We start from the raw sequence: 19,730 nt of genomic DNA on the forward strand, positions 1-19,730 counted from the left end.
GAATGAGTGACATAGTGAAAAGGGGATGCCATGCCTCAGTTTTCCGACGATGCTTTTAGCTACTTTCCTCATTTTTCTCTTTCTCTCCTTTCATCGCAAAAAAAAAGCATTTTGTCGAGGGTTAGTGATCCCCAGGCAGATTTACCCATTGAAAAATGAAATGGCCAACCGACGCCCATTTATTGTGTAAATAATTGCGTGCATCAACGACACTCAGCACTCGTGGACATTTTCGTCTCGATTTTCAGGTTTCGTTCTGCTGCAGAGTCAACTATCCGGGAATTAAAGGAAAATATGGGTATAAATATGCGAAAATATGTTTATTAATATTTTTTTATAGCTCTCATCTTTTTTTATGCAAAATGTACATGCGAAAATGTTGATATTCTCTGCTGATTCCGAGATATTAATTGAAATCGGACCGCGGGAAAAATGTACTTCCCCTAATTTTGGAGTTCGCCACAACATTGTACTTTCAGGAAATTGAAATTTTGTTATTGAAAAATCCCCTAGTCTTTGATTTTTTTTCATTGAAATAATCTGAAAATGAGTAAAACATGGTTAATAGACATGATTGTAAACCGTGATTTTTCAAATTATTTATTCCACGAAAATCCAAAAAATATTTCTATCACTACTAGTATTTTTGCTCCAGTCCTCCTCCGTAATTGGATTCCATGCAAATCCCTGAAAGTTTCTCCCCACTTTCTCCATGGAATTTCATTTACAAAATGACGTATGTAATGTAATAGTCCATACCATAGCATACCAGGTGTAAGTAATATCCTGAAATAATGACTAACAGGATTCACTTTTATGGTTATTCATGGGTAGGTTAACAGAAAGCTACTTTACAGGTTCATAGCGCAAGTTGCCTTGCTTCCCTCACAAAAAGCCCAACCCCTTTTGGAGCTATCTCTCATAAGATTGTGTTTCGGGACTGTGGTTTGCACATTTCGGGCTGAAGATTTATGATTGTAACCGGGAGCATTAAAGCTCGACAAACGTATGGGTATACACTGAATCTCTAGGTCAGCATGAGTAACTCGGCACATGATATCTGCACTCCATTGTCAGAATATGAATTTCACAGCATTCGCCAATGAGTCCTTTAATTTATTCAAGTGTTCCTCTTTAAACGGACATATAACAAGAATATTGAAAGGTCACTTTAAAAAATGTTCTCATTATTTCCAACCCGTTAATTCCCTATTATTTAATTAAAAAATCTCATAAGCTCACGAATTAAAATGCAAAATGCAAAATTCCGCGAATAATCAGTTATTGAACATTTAAATTGAACAACAAATTTACATTACGCGCACTTGATATTTTGAGCTGTGCGATTATTAAATCGAAAAAAACATATCGATGAGAAATTTGTATTCAAATTCGTGCCTGCCTGACCCCACCTCGGTGTTATGTTCCCAGGGATTGAGGCAGTAAGTCAAAATTAACTCGCACTGGGTTTAGAATCGGATTAGAGAGGAATCCCAGTGATATTACCTGAATCACGATAGCTGTCGTAATGCGTTCGATATCATCCCGTAAATACCAACAGTCAACCCCCCAAATCACCTCCTCCACTCGATAAAACTCCAACAACAAATTCTGATTGCAGTATCAACCCTGAACTTCGACAGCAGTTTGTTGCCATCATCCAACTTTCCACTCAACAATTAGTGAAAATAATCAATGGCGTTCAATAGAAACGCGTCAGATTCGCAACGAAGGCAATTAACGAGACAGTACACTATCGGAGTTTCCAATCGTTGTCAGATAGTTTCTCCTCCTATTGCACATATACGTCACGACTCCCAGGGAATAGCGAAGAAAATGGAAGGAAGAGTATTTGCCAATAAAGAAGTTCCTCCCGTCCATTAACCAAACTTTTCCTTCTCTCCTAATTGACGACCCAGACGGACACTTGTGCAGTAAATAATTAATCATCTCCATAAATAATTAAAACACATTGAGCTCGATTGATCGTTTTTATACCTCGCAATCGGTATCAGCGCCGATACCAGTGTCGCGTTAATGAGTAATGAAATTTAAAAAACCACTTTTCACGGGAGTTTGCGAGTTTGCCAAGTGGTGGTTATAGATTTTTTTTTTTATGGACCAACTATGTTATTAATGGTTCGAGACACATGCTGTACATCTAAATGCAAGAGTGGTGGTCACACGTGACTCTGTCAGCGGTCACGGGACTAAGAATTATGGACATGGTGCACTGCCACGTGTCCACACAGGTTGCTCCTACACCAAAGCTGAATTCCATTGTTGCTGAGTTGCTTCCTCTTTTTGAATTCTTTATCTCTTCCATCTCCCAGTGCCACTCGTGTCCTTGTCAATTGTGTCCTCATGGTCTTCAGACTCGGAAAGTATATTGTGTTTGTACGAGCCTTATCAAAAAAACATTGACACATCTTCAGAATGGCAAAAATGCAAGAGGAGAAAAGAATTTCTCTATTCTCAATGAATTTTTCGCTGATATACTCAACTTCTCCCTTTATTACTAAAGCAATACAAATAATAAATTATCGTACTGGATTGCTAATTACTCGAATTAATGTTTGCAATTGTTTCTCATTTTTTAGACCACTTTGTTCTCAATTTGCTGCCAATTACAGTTAAGAATTTTTAATAAAAAAAAAACATTGACACTTGTCTAAACAACCACTCACGCCTGTAGACTGATCTCCGGGGTAAGAAACATTGCTCGACACATTCACTTGCCAACCAGCGACGTATCTTTCCTTTCCTTTGGAATATGAATTTTCGCAATCCCCAGTTGATTTATAGCCACTAAGAAATTTATGGGCAGCAAAGAGCTCTGGGTCGCCTCTCCCTGGGAAAAAAAAATAGAAAAATGCCAACAATGTGAGAACGCCGAGGGAAGGTGGCCCGGGATTTTCTTAGGGCTTGCATAAAAATTGAGAAGAGTGGCCCACATTTTTTATTTAAAAAAAATCTACCGAACCCTAATGAAGGCCTGAGCACTGTAGAAAGAGCAGACGCAAATATGGACTTCACTCAACATTTTGGATAAACCAAATGTCAGTCCAATTTCAGGCGCAAAAGCTTAACAAAAAGGGTCTCATGTTAAAATTTTCGCCAGTGAAAATATTTCAGGGTAAAACTGCGGGTTAACACGCCAGCTCGGCTTTTATCCACGGAAGTGCTCCCTTTTCATAAATCATGTAACTCACATTTCACTAACGTAGGGTGAAGCCAGGAGTAGGAATGGGGTGAAAAAAAAAAGAGAACAGAGAATGTGGAACGTACGTGTTGTAGGCTAGGATAGGAAAACCGCCTCGGCACTCTTGTGATATTTTTATCCCTCTGTCCCCTTCACTCTATCAACTCCCCACCCCCCACGGATGTACCCAGTCTGTGCTCTATACACTAGATTTCAAGACAGATTTTTCCTTTATTATTATTATTTTCATTCTCCCCCGAGTGCCGGTGAAAAGTCACCAGTGATATCAGCGTGACGCGGTTCGAGCGTTGAATTTTTTTTTTTTTCATCTTTTTATCTTTTCTTCCTGAAAGTAAAAGCGATCTCGTGTTGGGATGAGTTTGGAGAAAAGAATTGCCGCGGTTGACTAACCTGTCAATCTGTTTTTCAACCCGTCTCCTTTTCAATTGTAAATTCTTTGCCTTCACTCGCACGGTCGCGACACTTGGCCCCAATGGTTCTGAAAAAAGTGAAAAAATAAAAATAAAAAAAAAACATAGTAAACCGAGAAAAACGGAAGAAATGCGAGTGGATTGAATAGATACATTTTGTCTAATCAAAAGAAATACACCTATTCATCCTATTGGACTGGTGGGATTTTTCCGGCTGAAAAGAAAATTTTATCTATGACCGGGGAAAAAGCAGTCTTTGAGTTCCGCCCTGTTTCGCAAATTTGGAAAATGGTTTGGAGGTGAGGTATGCATGTCATGAATACATTTGGGTGAATCATAAGTTTGATACTCGCATCACTTCGAGAATTAAATTTCAAGTCAATCAGACGGGTGAAGAGAAAATGTTGGTGAGGTGGGAGGGAGGAGAATACGTTGGAAAAATTGAATCACTGTAAGAATATATATCCATTTGATCATTCTTTCTTTTCATATTTTTTTGCATTCAATCATTCATATTTTTTCGCTTGCCAACATTCTCGTGTGACTGCAGACCCCATCTATTCGCTATCGAGGGGGCGAGTGTTTATCAGTGTCAAAGCGCAGAGTGATACAACCTCTTTTCAGTGTATTTTTCACGAGCTTTGGAATTGCGCTTCTTTTATTTTCCATTTGTTCATATGTGTAAGAATGTAGTTAGCTGATACTCATAGGCGTATAACGGGATCAAAGCCCCTGTGTGTTTCACGTATTTTCCAGGACTACACCCCCACCCCCTTTTTCTAACATTTCTTTTTCCTTCTTGTTCGTTTTTCAGGGCTTTTGTACCTTCTGCCTTTTGACATTGATGCTGGCATTCTACCAGACAAACGGATGCTACCGTTTATTAGTATAAACGGAAGCGAAATGTGAGGATTTGAAGGATTTAGAAGCGGAAAAGTGCCGCCGACGAATTTTGTATTTCTATTTGATCGGAAAAAGTGTTTTGAAAATATCTTTGACCATTCAACTCCTTATTTGTTAAGTGAGGACGACTAAATGTCATGGGAATTGTACAGAAAATCATCGCGTGTATGCTCGATCGATTTTCAGAAATGAAAGTGTTATTAAGTGTATTAAAAATTCTGGTTAGGAAGGGAGGAATATGAACTTTCGGTCCATTGTCATGTATAAAGGATGTACTGAATTTATTTGATGGTAGAACATGTTGAAAGCGTGAGAGGATTTTGCCTGTGAGAAGAATGCCGAAATTTGGTTATTTGATGTGCATCAGAGTGTACCATACAATCCTGCCACGCAATTTCTAGATTAAATGAAAAATGTTTGTTCGTCAATACTTTCTACTTGAAGCTTATTCCATTTCTGGGTGTTGGTAGTTGGTATATATGATATTTATATTGACAGACCCCATTTCGAGAACGAATGTGGAAGTATTGAAATAAATCCTTCATCAGCAAATTCTGTAAAAATAGCCTTGTAATTTTAGGATAAATGAGAATTCTGCATAACGCGGTACCGTAAATTCAAATAAGTTAATATATTGCAGAACAAAATAAATCTGGAAATTTATCCTCAACTCATGCCTCGAAACCATTAAAATTTCCCAAATAATGAAACCCCGAGATAACACGGAATTTGAGAAATTCCTCTTCCTGCAGCTTGGGAATTTCGAATTTCCCACGATTTTCCTCGAAACCTGCAATTACATGACAATTTTCCGACAAATCAAAGGTACAGCCACTCAAAAAAAAAATCTTTACGACCAATCCCCGAAATCTCCACATCTTCTCTCCCTTTTTTTATCAGTAAAAGTAGAAAATCCAAAAGTCGCTATCGACTTACTTATCTCATGCGCTCCCCAGTTGCCAAATAATCCCCGAAAATATGCTCTAAACTTTCCACAATCGCTAAACCTAATTACTCCCTCTCCCCAGATAAGAGAGAAAAACCGTGGGGGAAAAGAAAAAAAAAAAGAAAAACACCGCCATAAGTTACTGAAAACTCGACTGATCCCCTCTAACCACATTTGGCACCAAAACAACCGGAAATATATCACAATAAAGGTGAATCCATCCCCCTACCCTCATCGTACTGCGAAGAAAAACATTCGCATCGATACGCCATTTTGTGTTTAAAAGAGAAAACCTAGGAGTTTATGGTATTCAGAGATGCTTCAACAGAATTTTAATGCTACTGCTAAAGAATTTATAGCGACATAGAATGTACGGCAATGGCGGAAATACGTATAAAAGTAGGAGAGAGAGGAACTGGAGAGAAAAGCGTGTGCATTGTCGTCGTCTAATGGCCCTAGCCTGGGGCAACGTGGATTGCGGCGCCAGCCTATACGTGTATATACGTACATATATACCATTGCCAATGGGAAACATCAAATAACTGTGCACTTGAGGGTTGACGGGGGGTTGGTACCTTTGAAAACGTCAAAGACTCAACGATTGTCCCAAAAAACACAAATTCTCGCCGTTACTTTCCAGTGAAATTCGTCCGCTTGACAGAATTCAATCGATTCTCAATTAATCTAATTGATTAATTGATTGGTCGCGGGGTTAATTAAACAATTAATTAACACGTTGTGAGGTACCACTTGATAATCCTATTCAGTGACGTTATCGCGGTGGGTGGAATGCTGTTTACACCGAGGCGAAAAAAATTTTTCAGTGAGCACCAGGTGTATCCTCTCTACGAGATGACAGGGACTTGCATCAGCAGAGCTCAATGATGTTTTCATTGCGTCAAGTGGAAGTCGTCTAGACGCATTCACAGCCGCAGAGCCGGCTGCACTTTTGTAACCGTGCAATTGTTACTACCTTTGCTAGTTTTTTTTTTTTTTTTTTTTCGTCGCGTTTTCCCATGTCTTTCCACATTTTATTCTCTCATTTTGTTTCATCCCCGTTGGGAATTCCGCGAAAGCTCAGATTCTTCTTTTCACTCTTGAATTTTTCACTCTATCCAAGGATTAAGGGGTGGGAGATTCGTAGAAAAATTCAATGTGGCTGGAGTTGTAGACTGGAATTTATGCAGAGAACGCTTGACAAACCTCTCAATGTTCTATGTGTGCTGATTTTTTTTCTCACCTATTTTAATTGATACGTTTGGGATTGGCATATTTGTTCTGTTATACCGGAGAGCGGCAGAGGAGAATTTAAATGAAGAAGAAATTAACAGAGTTCATGCGGGCTGATCTAGGATTTTCGACAGAGTGATTTTTTTCCCAAATAAAAATTTCCCCTCAACCGACCCCCAAGTTTCCATAAATTGCAATAAACAATAAACATGAAACCAAATTTTTCACTCTAATAATAACACACTAACACTCCCCGTACTAACGCGAATTATCTACAGAAAAAAAATGTGGGAATTTATTTATCTACCTGACCCACCACTCGCCCGAAAAAAAACCCGAAATAATTCATCTTATCCTACCCCTTGGAAGGATCCCCGAGAAGATGTTTCCCTCACTTTTATTATTTCCGAAAAAACCGAAAAATTTCGGCCCATAAATCATTGGTATCAGTTATTACGGTGGGCTCCGGGCAATTTGAAATGAAGATAGACATGCGTGAGTTTGCCAGACGTATATAGGAAAGGTGGCAAGGGGGTTGAAAAGCATTTACCGCACAATGGTGAGACGTAGGAGAAGGGGTGGAGATAGGCCATTGTAATGCAGATTCCCCTTTCCTAATATAAAGTGATCATCAGGGGCATCGCCAGACAATTCCCGGACGCACGTTAGCACCTAGTACGTCTCTCACACTTACCCATGGTAAAACCCTTGCTCCCATTCTACAATGGTAATGGGGATAGGGTTTTCAGGACCCTGTCACAATCTACTTCTATATTCACATATGGGTGTATCAGATCCCCAGTCATTTAGCGAATCATGGGAAGGGGTCCAATACACTGGTGATTCATGTTCACCGACGGATGTACTTAACGGTTTAATTCGAGTGTTTTTGAAGTTAAATAATATACGAAGAAATTAATGCGTCGGGATATCGAGACTGAAAAGGTCGGGAGAGGTGTTACGAGGGTTGAGGTAATGGCACTGAGGCTCTCGAATTTGCAAGGGAAATTAATAATGTGTTCCTCTTATCTACTTTGAGATCACTCCTTGCTGAGAGTCAACCCTTTGTACTGTCACAAGTTTCGAGTTTAACTTTCATCTTATCCGTTCACTCCACCTTGATCGAGTCGTCAGCCCTTGGTGAGGTGTCCCTTTTTATTTTACTTTTTCATTTGTCAATTTTTCGGATTAAATACGATAAAGACTTGAAAGAATAAATAATTTCAATTATTGTTGAACAATACCGGGTTGACAGGAGTCAGCGTCGCCATTTTGCACGGAACTCTCTGTCTCTCTCGGTCGTCGAGAGTGATGAATATGGCGGGGCCTCACCTCGGCTTTTTAAATGATTATTAAAATTATTTCTCCTCACCGAATTACCTCCGATTAATTTCTTCCGGTTCCTTAGGAGTGAACAATTGTTTAACACCAATTTCCCAGCATTTCCATTGTTTTTCGTCCGAGAGTTCAGGAAACAGTATTTTTCTCGAGTCTTAAAATTTGCTTTTTAATCTCGAGGCCTCTGAAATAGGTAGTCTCCAACATTATTGAATATTCGAAAGATTGAACATCAAAATTGATTAAACCGTGAACTGTGATCTTTATGGCAAATGTCCATACTTGCACCAACTCCCCCAGCAGGCCGTTTCCCAAGATTGATGATAATACTCGGATATAAAGTATTCTAGACTCGTCTCCTATCGGAAAAAATACATTGATACACTTTTGATGTTTATGCTTGGCCATTACGGCCACAGAGCAAATTGGTTCCGTCGAGGTGAACGCGGAAGAGTCTAGCGAGATATAGAGCTCCCCGTGCAGACAAAATACTGCTGGAATTCGCTTGAATGATAGAAGTTGCAGACAAGTAAGAAAATGTGGGTGGAACGATAACAACCCGGGCTGGATCTCCTATCGAAATTAAATCTGACGTCAAGATGTCGCTGGGGTAGGAATTGCCTCATTCCAGGGGAACAAAAATTACAACTATCCGATACGTTAAAAAAGTGTCGGTAAAATGTACTGTTTTTTTAATGCTCTAATGCCCCGGAAAAGAGGGGAAACTTAAAATAGCTATGGTTAAAGCATTTCCGAGATATTAAATTTGCACGAAAGTACTTTTTATAACACTCAATATACGAGGGTTATTGACTGCAGTGTGTGAAGATATGGCAAGAATTAATGGAAGTGGTTCGATAGATTATCAAAATGAGTTCCCATCGTGGAAATCCTCGAGTGCATTTCCCGAGAAAAGTACCAAGGAAAATTGTTCATAAATTATTCTCACGGATTGGGGAGAGGTAGATGGGCCCATGGACTCCATGGATTCACCAAGTAGATGGCTATGAGGAATTATATATTTATGTAGCCACATGTCTCTACCTCAAAAATTTAAACCTTCTTCACTTGAAGAATATGGGTTATCTAACCTATATTTCGCTGCACGTTTGATCTATCTGTAAATTTACGATGAACCGGGGAACGTTGTTACGCTATCCTCACCCGGTCTTTTTCTCCCGGTGAGGAAGACTGGGGGAGCACAGAATGGGCGAAGAAAAAAGTCGACTGATTTTACAAAGGGGATACAAAACTTACGATGAAGATCGGTAAGGCGAGACGAGATGGGTGTTACGAGCAAGGAAAGGCACCGATAGTCATCAGTATTCCGGGCTGTAGCCACCAGCGGGGTCACGTTAGAAAAGGAAATATCGGGTGGAATTGGGGGGAAGAAGGTGGGTCCTGGACTCACAAGATTTCTTAGAGATTCTTCATGGTGCTACAGGATGTCCTGGACCCTGGCAAACTGACCCTACGTGATCGGGCTCCTTCATGTAGCATTTTGACTTCCGTTTCCTTTGGTCAAGGGGAATTCAGGGATCATTTTTGCTTCGGGCACTGAAGAAAAGCCGAGGGACAAATTTCCATTTCCAATTTGTTGGCTACTGCTATCGACTTTTCGACATGATCAATGCACCAGTGAAATTCTTTCAGGGAAAAAGCTAGATGTACGAAATAATCTGCTGATTTTTTTCTATCGTTTTTTCTATCGTACGTTCAATTAGGATACCTGGTTATTGAAAAGCTTTGCCTTTGGGGGGATTGATGTTGAGAAAAAATGAGACAACCTCACTAGGTTATTCTATCGCGTCTAATAATCTCTGAAATTGTACTATTACCGTCAATACCTCCTGATTTTTCCTTCCCTGGAATTGTCCCTGTCACGATATTCCCTCGGAACAGGAAATAAGATAAGATTGAGTAAGATCACTAGAGTCTCGCTCGATTGAATTTCTCATTGCAACGTAAATTTAATCGCCGATACAATCAGTCTATTGCGTAGACGCCACTCGTTTACTCAGGGGACCTACGATCTCAAGGTGAAATTCGCTCTTTTTGCACGAGTAGAGAGCATTGGGAAATCAAACGGCGGGGGTTCAATTTTCTGTGCAGACGAGCTTCGCTGGAGACGTTTTAAAGTTGACTGTATACGTGGAAAATTCGATGTCGAGGGGGAGTGAAAAATGAGTTCATAGATCCGTTTATTACTCTTCAATCAGGTCGAGGGGATGAGGGAAATCTCGAGGAGAAGCCTGGAGACTCGTCTATTTGGATCCACTCGAAAAAAATCCCAGGGCTATCCCAATTCGCTATTGAAAAAGAATCCTTCATAATTCTCCATGAATAGTTCGCATTTAATTTCAACGTATGAACCATTCCAACACAATTCCGATTTTCAGAGTCAAAGACTTTGTAAGTCCAGTCGACTCCCGTTATAGTTGCGTGGACGGGGCTGTAGAGGAAACGAATCATTATTGAATAGATATAAATGTTCTAAACTCTCAAGGAAAGAAAACTGAAAAAAGCAAATTCCAGTACAAGAGAAATTTATTTTTCGGTTTTATTTTCCCCGGAATTCAATTCCTCACTGGATGAAACAATAGATTATTTACATCTTAGAGCCCGAAGGAAGGAGAGTGGAGAAACCGAAAGATACGCGCAAACCGAAATTGATTACAGGTGCAGCAATAACGGGATTATACTGTATACAGAATTTCTGTATAAATATTTGCTGATGAGTTTGTACATCTGAATGAATGATTTATTTCTATTGAATGAATTACCTTTACATCCAATACAATTCGTATCAAAATTGAATTACGTCCGGAAAAAATGAGATAGTCATGAAAGATTATTTTTAATGATTTTTAATTAACACAAGTATATCCGACCTGTAACCGTAATGAAATAATTGAAGTAAAATGAGTCCAGGATTGAAATAGCCTCAGCGAATCCGGCGTAAATAATAAACCGGATTTGCACCCTGAATTTTCCAAGAATTTGGCTAAAACTATTTGAACTCGTTGACTGCATTACCTCTAAGCTGAAGTAGTGGTCAGACTGTCTGACCAGTAGTAACATTATGAGTTGCAGCCATTAGCAGTTCCACCAAAGGTCCTCTTTCCCCAAAACCAAGAGACTACAGGCTGATAGTTTTGCCGAAGTAACTTAGTGTCCCCACCGCAAGTGTCCTGACAACAACGACAAACCCCGTGGATCTCCACAGGAGGTGACACATACCCTGCTCTCCCCAGCGGGATATCCCGATCCAAAGTTAGCTTTCCGCCTTCACATACCTGGTGCAAATGCATCTCGTCCGAAAAAAAAAGCAGTAAGAAAAAAAATCCAAAAGATAAATCAATTTAACCTCAGTAAATCCACTTTTCCACGTACACACGTTATCCCATTGTCCACAATCCAGGGGGAAAATAAATTTCACCATTATGAAGTATTATTGCTGTACAATGCAGATTATTTTCAGAGGAAAAAAAGTGCGCGCGGGTTGCGGTGGAAAAATATTCTTACAGTAAAACCCATCTCTTCAGAAATGCGCACAGTACCTTCAACTTTTGTGGGTATACTTCCACCGTTTCTTACAATTTCTCAGTCAAGTACCTCTTGCTACCAGTTGTACTTGGTGGGGGGGTTAGCAAAGCGCATATTCATGCGTTTCCGCAAATTAAACAGCCACCAAGTTTTTATCATCTTTCTTCACCGCTGGGCAGAGGGACGTGGGGGGGAAGGAATGGCGGAGAAGTGGGAAGAAATTGTGGAGTAAAAAATCTGCCGGGAATTCTCGAGTGGTCGAGCAAAACATAATTCCAGGTAAACTCAAAGTTCTTCCGAGGCACTTTTCCTGCTGGTGTAATAGTGGGCTGGAAAAAAAAAAGTTTTGAATTAGCCGGGAAGAATGAAAACTTGCACATACGGGGAGTACACAAATGGAATGAATGAGTCGAGATGGAAAATGTACACTTGTGAGCTCACAATGAGACTCGGCAACGAGTGTACTTTAAACGTTGAGGAATATTTTTTCTTCTCTTGCCCATTAACGTGGACTCTTTGTGGATGGAAAATTTTTTGACTTTAGCTCAGCGTCTCGTAACATTTTAATGGTGCAGTGGTGATCCACGATTGGTGGCGCAATGTCGAGTGCAACATGATCGGAATTAGGGTGGGGAGATACTTTATTTGAAATTGTGGATGAAGAGTATCTTGTTTGGAATATTTTGGGCTTGTGTGGGGAAAGTTGAATGGGGGGTGACTTTTCAAGTAAAATGGGTATTTGGGGAGAATGATTTTTTTTTTGGTATCCGGAAAAATGGGTGTGAGGGGGTGAATGGAGTTGACGACAGCAGGGAAAAGATTGGGGAAAAGAAAAGGGTGAATCGATGGTGCATGGCCTCGGGTGGTATATGGGTGGAATATGGGGTGGACTGTGGACTGTGGTCGAGGTCGGTGTATACGAGAGGATGAGAATGCGGACAAGAAGGGTCAGAGGATGAAGCGTTATCGGGCGTTCGTTACGATGGTTAACGTATCGTGGTCACATGTACGTGAATGGCCTGACGAGAAGGGTTTTCGGGCTGGGATATCCGTTGGTCCGTTCATCCGTGATGTGATTCGTGGGTTACAATCCCCGCATCGTTGATACGTAAGTCGAGCGAATGCAAGAGACTCCAACAGCATGTATTGTCACATCGATATACCCTTTTTACGATCTCCACTGTTTTCCTGTTTCGACTATTTTGGTGAATGGAGTGAGTGCTCTCAATGCAACAAATGTTTTTGTTACGCACGACTGGAGTTACTCTCAAATCATTGAGGAGGAACCGCCGAGGAGTCACTAATGGAGAGAATACACTGCGTGAGAGATAGCACGGAAATTGATTCGATAGGATGAAGAAAAAAGCATAAATAATATTTCTGAAGCTTTTATATTTCGATTCACTCAATCATTGGAGCGGTGTTTCCCAATTTTTCATTTACAGATCAATCCTCCGACAGACGAATCATTTCGGAAAATTGATTGAATGGCGTTTTATTGAATTGATTCGCTCGCGATTCAACAGTACTTTTTCACCCTAATCTCTTGTTGTGCAACGCTGAGCGAAAATAAAAATAGGAAAATACAGCAAGTACACTTTTTCAGTTACTTATCCAAATCAATCTCGTGTTTTTCCAGCTGCTGCGTCAAGTTTTCTCCATAGAATCTAGCTGAGAAGCGATTGAAAGGGACGTTGTGAGGGGGTGGAGTGAAAATCGAGAAGCGACATTGAAGTGGAAAGAAACTTTGACGATCTTTTCTCATGGATTCTCCGTGAAATATTGAATCGACCGTGAGAGAGTTTTTCTTTTTTCTCTGTTTTTACAGACCTCCGCGGCACTCCACGAGATGGATTCCCTCGATTTTCTCATTTTTCTCTGTTTTATTCGTTAAACTGAGTTTCAAGAAGTGCCCTGAGACAAAGGGAATGCAAAAAAAAATTGATCTCAATGGGAACCAAGTCCGACACTTGTCAAATTCTCTTTTCACCGAGTCCAGCTTGATACTGTACAATCCAACAGACGTCTCGCGTTCTCACTGAAATTTTTCCGACCTCTCCAGTTTCAAGGATTAATGGAAATGTTAGATGGCCCGTGAATGATTGAATTGGATGATTCTCAATTGGGACATCATAATTTTGTGGTCCGTAAACCCTCGGTAATGACGCGCAATTTCGTTCAAACGCAAGGATTCATTTACCGCTGCATTTATCGGAATTTATAGGCAGACCTGATGGAAATATAATTAAAGAAAATGAAAAAATTTTATGTGCTGTTATAATTGAGATCATATCAATGCCTCTATTGGAAGTTCGGATAAGAAATTCATGAATAGTACGATTTTCACCAATTAATCTCGAAAACGTACACATTTTTTTTAGACAAAAAAAAGCCATCATTTTTGCAGTTGGATAATTGGTTTGTTATATTTCTGTTTCATTTTCTCCTCCACCAGAAATTTTGGGGATACGATGAAAAATATTTTGAAATACCGAATGAAAAAAAATTTGAAACCACCATTGAGCTCAAACAAACAAATGCATTTATTAAAAAAAACAATTCAGATGATTGAGGACGAATTGGATATTTTCCACCGACTGTTCTCCATAGAGGAAAAAAATTTGTTTAAAAAATGCGCGGTCCTCTCCCATTCAATAATCCATTGGTGCGGCAGGATCAATTCGTTTTTCATACTATTTTTTATTGCATTGTTTCCTCTCTCCGTAGAATGTGCAGATTTCCTAACGAAGAACTTTAATTCAATTATATTCTATAAAAATTATGCGGAGGTGAAGAAAATGAAGAATCAGTGTAATTTGTTTCTATTCCCTTTTCACTCGTGTTCTATTCCCCTTTTGCTCAGAAATAAAATATTCAACTTAATTGAAATCGAAACATGATATCTCCTATTAGCTTATGCGTAATAACGCGCAATTTAACAGCATACATAAATGTTTGATTGTCCCAAAATTTATAATTGATGGGCTTCCACCTCCATCGTGGGGGAATATAACAGGGCAAATATAAAATTCATTAAAAAAATCACAATAATACTCCACTCCACTCCACTCCACGCCACTCTTATAGAAAAGCTGTGCTTTTTTTTAATATGCTTTTTTTTTTAAAGCCAACAAGATAATTAAATGCAGAGAAATGATTTGGGGGATTGCACATGAATAGAATATTTCTCACCGACTACCCTCGATACTGAAAAAAAAATTGTAACAAAATGTAATCACTTTTTGTATTCACTAATACATTGTTCCCGCTGGATCTATTCTTTTTTCCTCGTATTTTTGGTTTCATTTCTCTCCTTCCCCCCCTTTTTTTTTATCATGGAGTATTTCGCAATGCATGAGCTAACGACCACAAAGAGAAGCATCAATTCAGAATTCGTTCAATGGGTGTACACGCAAAATTTTTTGTTCAGCAATGCATCCAACGATCAGATGTCGACGTGACGTTTTTTTTTCCATCGAAAAATTCCATGGAATCACGAGTGACCAGTGGTGAATGAACGCGCCAAAACCATTTGTACGATCTTTTATTATTTTCTTTGTAATCCGAGTGATGCCATTGATGGAAATGATAAATTATTGATTCGCAGTGTTGGTGTTGAGGATGCTTTTAACTTTTTAACTTGCATTTGGCGGCTTTACTATCATCGTCATTGACCGACATCTTGAGGATCGGCTGATCGATAATCTCAAGTGTTTACGCGGAATAAACACGTAATAGCGTTTAAGCGACCAACAAGTCCGAGCAGCTGGGCGATATTTCTGGTCCAAATGGCTCTGGCTTTTGTATTTGTGGGTATGATCCACTGAAATTTTTATCAATTTTCCGTAAGCGTTAGATTATGATTTTTTAGTACTGGGAGTTAAATTTTCCTGGATGTAAAAAATTGTGGAAAAAGTACGAAGGATTTTTAGTGATTGGTGGAGTATTGATTCATCGATTCAATGAAATCAATCAAAGCACTCGATGTAGCGTGAGTAAATTGCAATCTGGAGAAGTCCAATTTTTTCACCGATAATAAAACAATCCTTGAAACTTGTTGATTTGAAAATGAATTTCCACGATTCCTCGTATTTTACCGGCCACCCGTGATGGTGATATGATAACACGACAGTATAAATTATCTCGAACGAGATGATTGGCATCAGTAAAGCAGTTTCTTCAGGGGATAGTGAAAGAACTTGACGAGCAATCACCATGAAATTCGCTGCCCTAATTCTGTTATCACTCGGTGTTCTTGCGACAGCTGACTTGCACGCTGGAGAACGTGAAGCAGGGGATGTCCTGGTGGCGTCTAAACCCATTGTTCGGGTGAGTAAACATTCTTATCGTTCAATTCATTCATTTAATCGAGAAATTAACTCGTCAAGTTTTCTACGCGTACATCAAACAGCTCCAATCGTCCAATAGAAATTCTCATTAAATAACTTAATGGCAAACGTTATCGGGACTTCTGGGACTATGTGCAAAAATTATTTTCACCGAAAGCTTTGTAATCCAGACTTTTCTATAAAAGAAGGACATAAGGAAAAGTTCTCGAATCTCAGTGGATGTCGGGCTCAAGCTTGTATTGAGTACTTTTCCATTATTACGGGAGTAATTAAGCGAACTTCTTTTATTAGACATACAATTTTTAACGGATTTTCTCGTTGAGAGATTTTCAACTTTTCCACTCTAACGAAACTTCCATTGCTGAGAAATAAATAAAAAATGTATTTTGTATAGGTTTTTTAGTCCGAGTGATTAATACTATAAATTTGAAGTTAATTTTTCGTCATATATATAAGTCAAATGGCCGATATATTTTTAAAAATATTCAATTTACTCAATTCGTTGAGCCAAAATTATAGATTCTGCAAATTTTTTCCGGTTTCCCAGGAATTTCTTTTATCGCTACTTGGATTTTTTTTACTTGAGGCTCGTGTATTTCTTATATTTTCAGAAAGCAGCTCCTGGACGTCCTGGAGTTGCCATCCAGGGGCTCGGATCACCCGGCAGAATCACAGCCGTTAATGCAGTCAACAATGCTGGATCAAACGCTACGGTGAGAATTGTCGGAGGCGGACCAGGCCAGAGGAAAGTTATCCTGCTAGCTGTTAGTCCATTTGGCCAGGGTATCAATGTGACAGTTGACGTTTACGCTGTAGTTCCCAACTCCAACGGCACAACTCCACGACCACCACCACCTCCACCACCACCTTCCAACAGTACGCCAGTTTTCCTGGACATCTAATAATCAATATATAGTTCGAATACATTATAATTACTGCACTCACTAGAGATGCCTTCTATCTAATTCTTCAATAAACATTACTGCAAATTTACCAATTTTTTTTTAATTCCCTCAGTTCTGATTCGCGTAAAAATTTTTCCAGGTGTTACAAAAAAATTTTTCAATGCAATGTTTAATTTTATTTGAATGATTCTTCCGATTTTCAATCACATGTGCCAGGAGTATTGCGATGGCATGATAGTACAAACGACTCATCCAATCCGGTGAATAGTATCAGTGCAGTACATCTGCAACACAGATTACAAAGCCTCAACAGAGGATCAACATCAGGTTGGCTCTTCTAATTTGGCTATCACTCGGTATCGTGTCCAACGACTTCAACAATGCAATCTCCACGTCAGGTTCTGAATTGGTGTCGATCATCAATTCTATTTCGCAATTGACAATTCGGAAATTGAATAATCGAAGAAATTAATATTATTAGGAAAAAGCGCATGATGAGTTCTACACTGGAATAAATTATATCTGTCAAATAAAATAGTGACCTAATTTCTGTGATAAATGGATGAAAATGGATTGTCAGTAATTGTTTTCTCAGTGTGAGATTGATTCCATTCTCCTCGAATACTATTATTAGACATGGTATCAGTATTAAATATCGGATTATAAAACTCTCATGATTAATCTGATAATTCCCCGGAAACACTCGATAGCTGTGGGTTCTAGAAATAAGATCTTACGTGTTCGGTGGCTTCAGGAAGTGAAGCATTAGAGTGATAAGGGAATAATATAAATGCTCTGTCCGACTACCTGACCTGTCCCATTGTACAGAATCAATTATTACTTCAAGGAGTCAATATGAAAGTCTTCATCTTTATCGGTTTTGCTCTGGCTGCGTTGACAACAGCTCAAAATCTCCACGCTGGAAAGCACCAGCAAGGAGACGTCCTCGTGGCCACCAGACGTTTGATCGCAGTAAGTCGTTTCGGTCCGAAAAAAAAAATTATATTGCCCAGATAATTGACTACCAACCTTAAGAACATTAAAAAAAGTGCATAAAAAGCACATGATGATGAGAATTCCTTAATTGATTTGAATTTATCAATTTTTAATTGTACTAATCTGGAATTTTGACAAGCGCAATTGAGAGTCGATTGAGTAAATCCGTTTTTTGAGGCAGAAAAGGTGGAATGGATTTTTATATTTTCAGATGATTATCGGATGTGTGTTTCAGGGGTTGATATCTCGAAATGGCATTGAACGACCGACATATACTATCGAACCAGTCATGGATATCGATGGAATAATCACCACTGTAGAAGGCGTTAACGCTCCAGGATCGAATGCACTTGTCAACATTCAGGCTGGTGGACCTGGAAGTAATTACGTCGTTGTAGGAGCTTTCACTGGCCCTAATGGACATTTTGATGTGCAGCTTGATGTTTTCGCCGTACCATCCAACTCAACTGGCGTTTGATGTTATTGCACAATTATGGGAACACATAGAATTCTCATGATTTCAGCGAACGACTCAATTCCGAATAAATTTGCAAGTAAAAAGATATGGAAAGTTATATTGATGCAAATTTCAAAAAACATTCTCATTTTTATAATTTTCTCTTAATCCTTCCAAAATTCATTTCATAAATTCCTAATCGTGCAGAAGTTTAACCAGAAAATTTCCAAATTGCGGGAAAAAATAATTAATCTTTATTGAATATTTCTGTGCAACTGTCACATTCAACAAATATCTCTGATAGTGGTATATTTCCAATTGCCTTGCTGAACACCTGAAATTGTATATTCCCTGGGAATCCGTGAGCCACTGAGCGTTCACATCCATTAGCAGATAGTTGAATCCCATTTAAGTACCATAAGCTTCTGATCGATAATCGCATAAGATACAGTTGTACCGTGGGTTGTGGGCGGCAAAGAGAGAATTGACATTGGGTATTCAGTACGTAATAAGGTAGTACACATGTGCCATCTGTAATAATTGGGAAAATCTCCTCCATATTTCATTGTACGTATAGTTCACGTGACATGTAATGTGCTGTACGCGTGCATTCTCGCAACCGTGAAATTATACGCTTCATGCGTTAAGCCCTGGATTCACGCTGGTGCCCATAATACAACCAGAGGGTCAGGATGAGAGACAAGATGCATCCTGGCGATGCTGTTTGTAGCTCTGGCAATCGCCTTTCGGCTTTCCACTCCTCCTATCTCACGCGAAATGACAATTACCGACAATTGATCGGATAACTTGAAAAAAAAATTGTGACATGTCAAAATTATTTGAACCACTTTCGCACGCTCATGAATTTTGCTCGTGATTAGTGATTATTCATTATTGAGTATCAAAACAAATATTTAATTCTGTCATCTAAGGGAATCTTCCCTTTAATTGAATTGAATACTCGATCGCGTTCGTAGTAATTCACATTTTTTGTGCAGAGTTTATTTAAAGGTACTAAAACAAATTTTTCTGCTGATCAAATTCAGGCAATTTGTGGGCTGCGAAGATAATAGAAAGGTTCTTCACAATTAAGAAGTTTTTTAACCGAAAAAGTTAGTCCACGGGTGATGGCTACTCGCGTTAATTGGAAAGTAGCTGCAACCGCTAGTGAGGAATAAATCGAGTGATTTTAGCTATGAGGTAACTCCAGGGGTATTTTTTCAAATTAGGTATGTGAATTCTCACCTTGTATTCTTCTTTATAATTACGTAGTTTTGTGCAAGTTGAAAATTGTGACTCTGGTTCCATTCACACTGTATAAAACCCATATTTGGAGAGCGAAACGAGTTCTAAAACTCATTAACACTGTTAGTTGATAATAACGGTGGAGATTAATTGAAATTGAGACTGGCTGCGGTAATTTTTGC

General features: G+C 39.1%; 2 protein-coding genes across 2 annotated transcripts; both read left to right on the plus strand.

Moving 5' to 3' along the window:
• The first annotated feature begins 15,753 nt into the window (after positions 1–15,753).
• On the plus strand, positions 15,754–16,938 carry LOC105263149 (probable salivary secreted peptide). The gene is made up of 2 exons (XM_011299179.1): positions 15,754–15,925; positions 16,557–16,938. Exons 1-2 carry the CDS (start codon positions 15,812–15,814, stop codon positions 16,845–16,847), a joined length of 405 nt encoding a protein of 134 aa, XP_011297481.1. The 5' UTR covers positions 15,754–15,811; the 3' UTR covers positions 16,848–16,938.
• Positions 16,939–17,654: 716 nt separating this feature from the next.
• On the plus strand, positions 17,655–18,460 carry LOC105263178 (uncharacterized). Its single transcript, XM_011299221.1, has 2 exons — positions 17,655–17,822; positions 18,082–18,460. Exons 1-2 carry the CDS (start codon positions 17,706–17,708, stop codon positions 18,322–18,324), a joined length of 360 nt encoding a protein of 119 aa, XP_011297523.1. The 5' UTR covers positions 17,655–17,705; the 3' UTR covers positions 18,325–18,460.
• The last annotated feature ends 1,270 nt before the right edge of the window (positions 18,461–19,730 follow it).

The sequence above is a fragment of the Fopius arisanus genome, unplaced genomic scaffold (genome assembly GCF_000806365.1).
Source record: "Fopius arisanus strain USDA-PBARC FA_bdor unplaced genomic scaffold, ASM80636v1 scaffold00001, whole genome shotgun sequence".
Taxonomy (NCBI): domain Eukaryota; kingdom Metazoa; phylum Arthropoda; class Insecta; order Hymenoptera; family Braconidae; genus Fopius; species Fopius arisanus.

Coding starts and splice junctions, on each gene's coding strand:
- LOC105263149 (XM_011299179.1), top strand. CDS start 15,812: ATGAAATTCGCTGCCCTAATTCTGTTATCACTCGGTGTTCTTGCGACA. Junction 15,926..16,556: donor CGTCTAAACCCATTGTTCGG/GTGAGTAAACAT, acceptor TTATATTTTCAG/AAAGCAGCTCCTGGACGTCC.
- LOC105263178 (XM_011299221.1), top strand. CDS start 17,706: ATGAAAGTCTTCATCTTTATCGGTTTTGCTCTGGCTGCGTTGACAACA. Junction 17,823..18,081: donor CCACCAGACGTTTGATCGCA/GTAAGTCGTTTC, acceptor TGTGTGTTTCAG/GGGTTGATATCTCGAAATGG.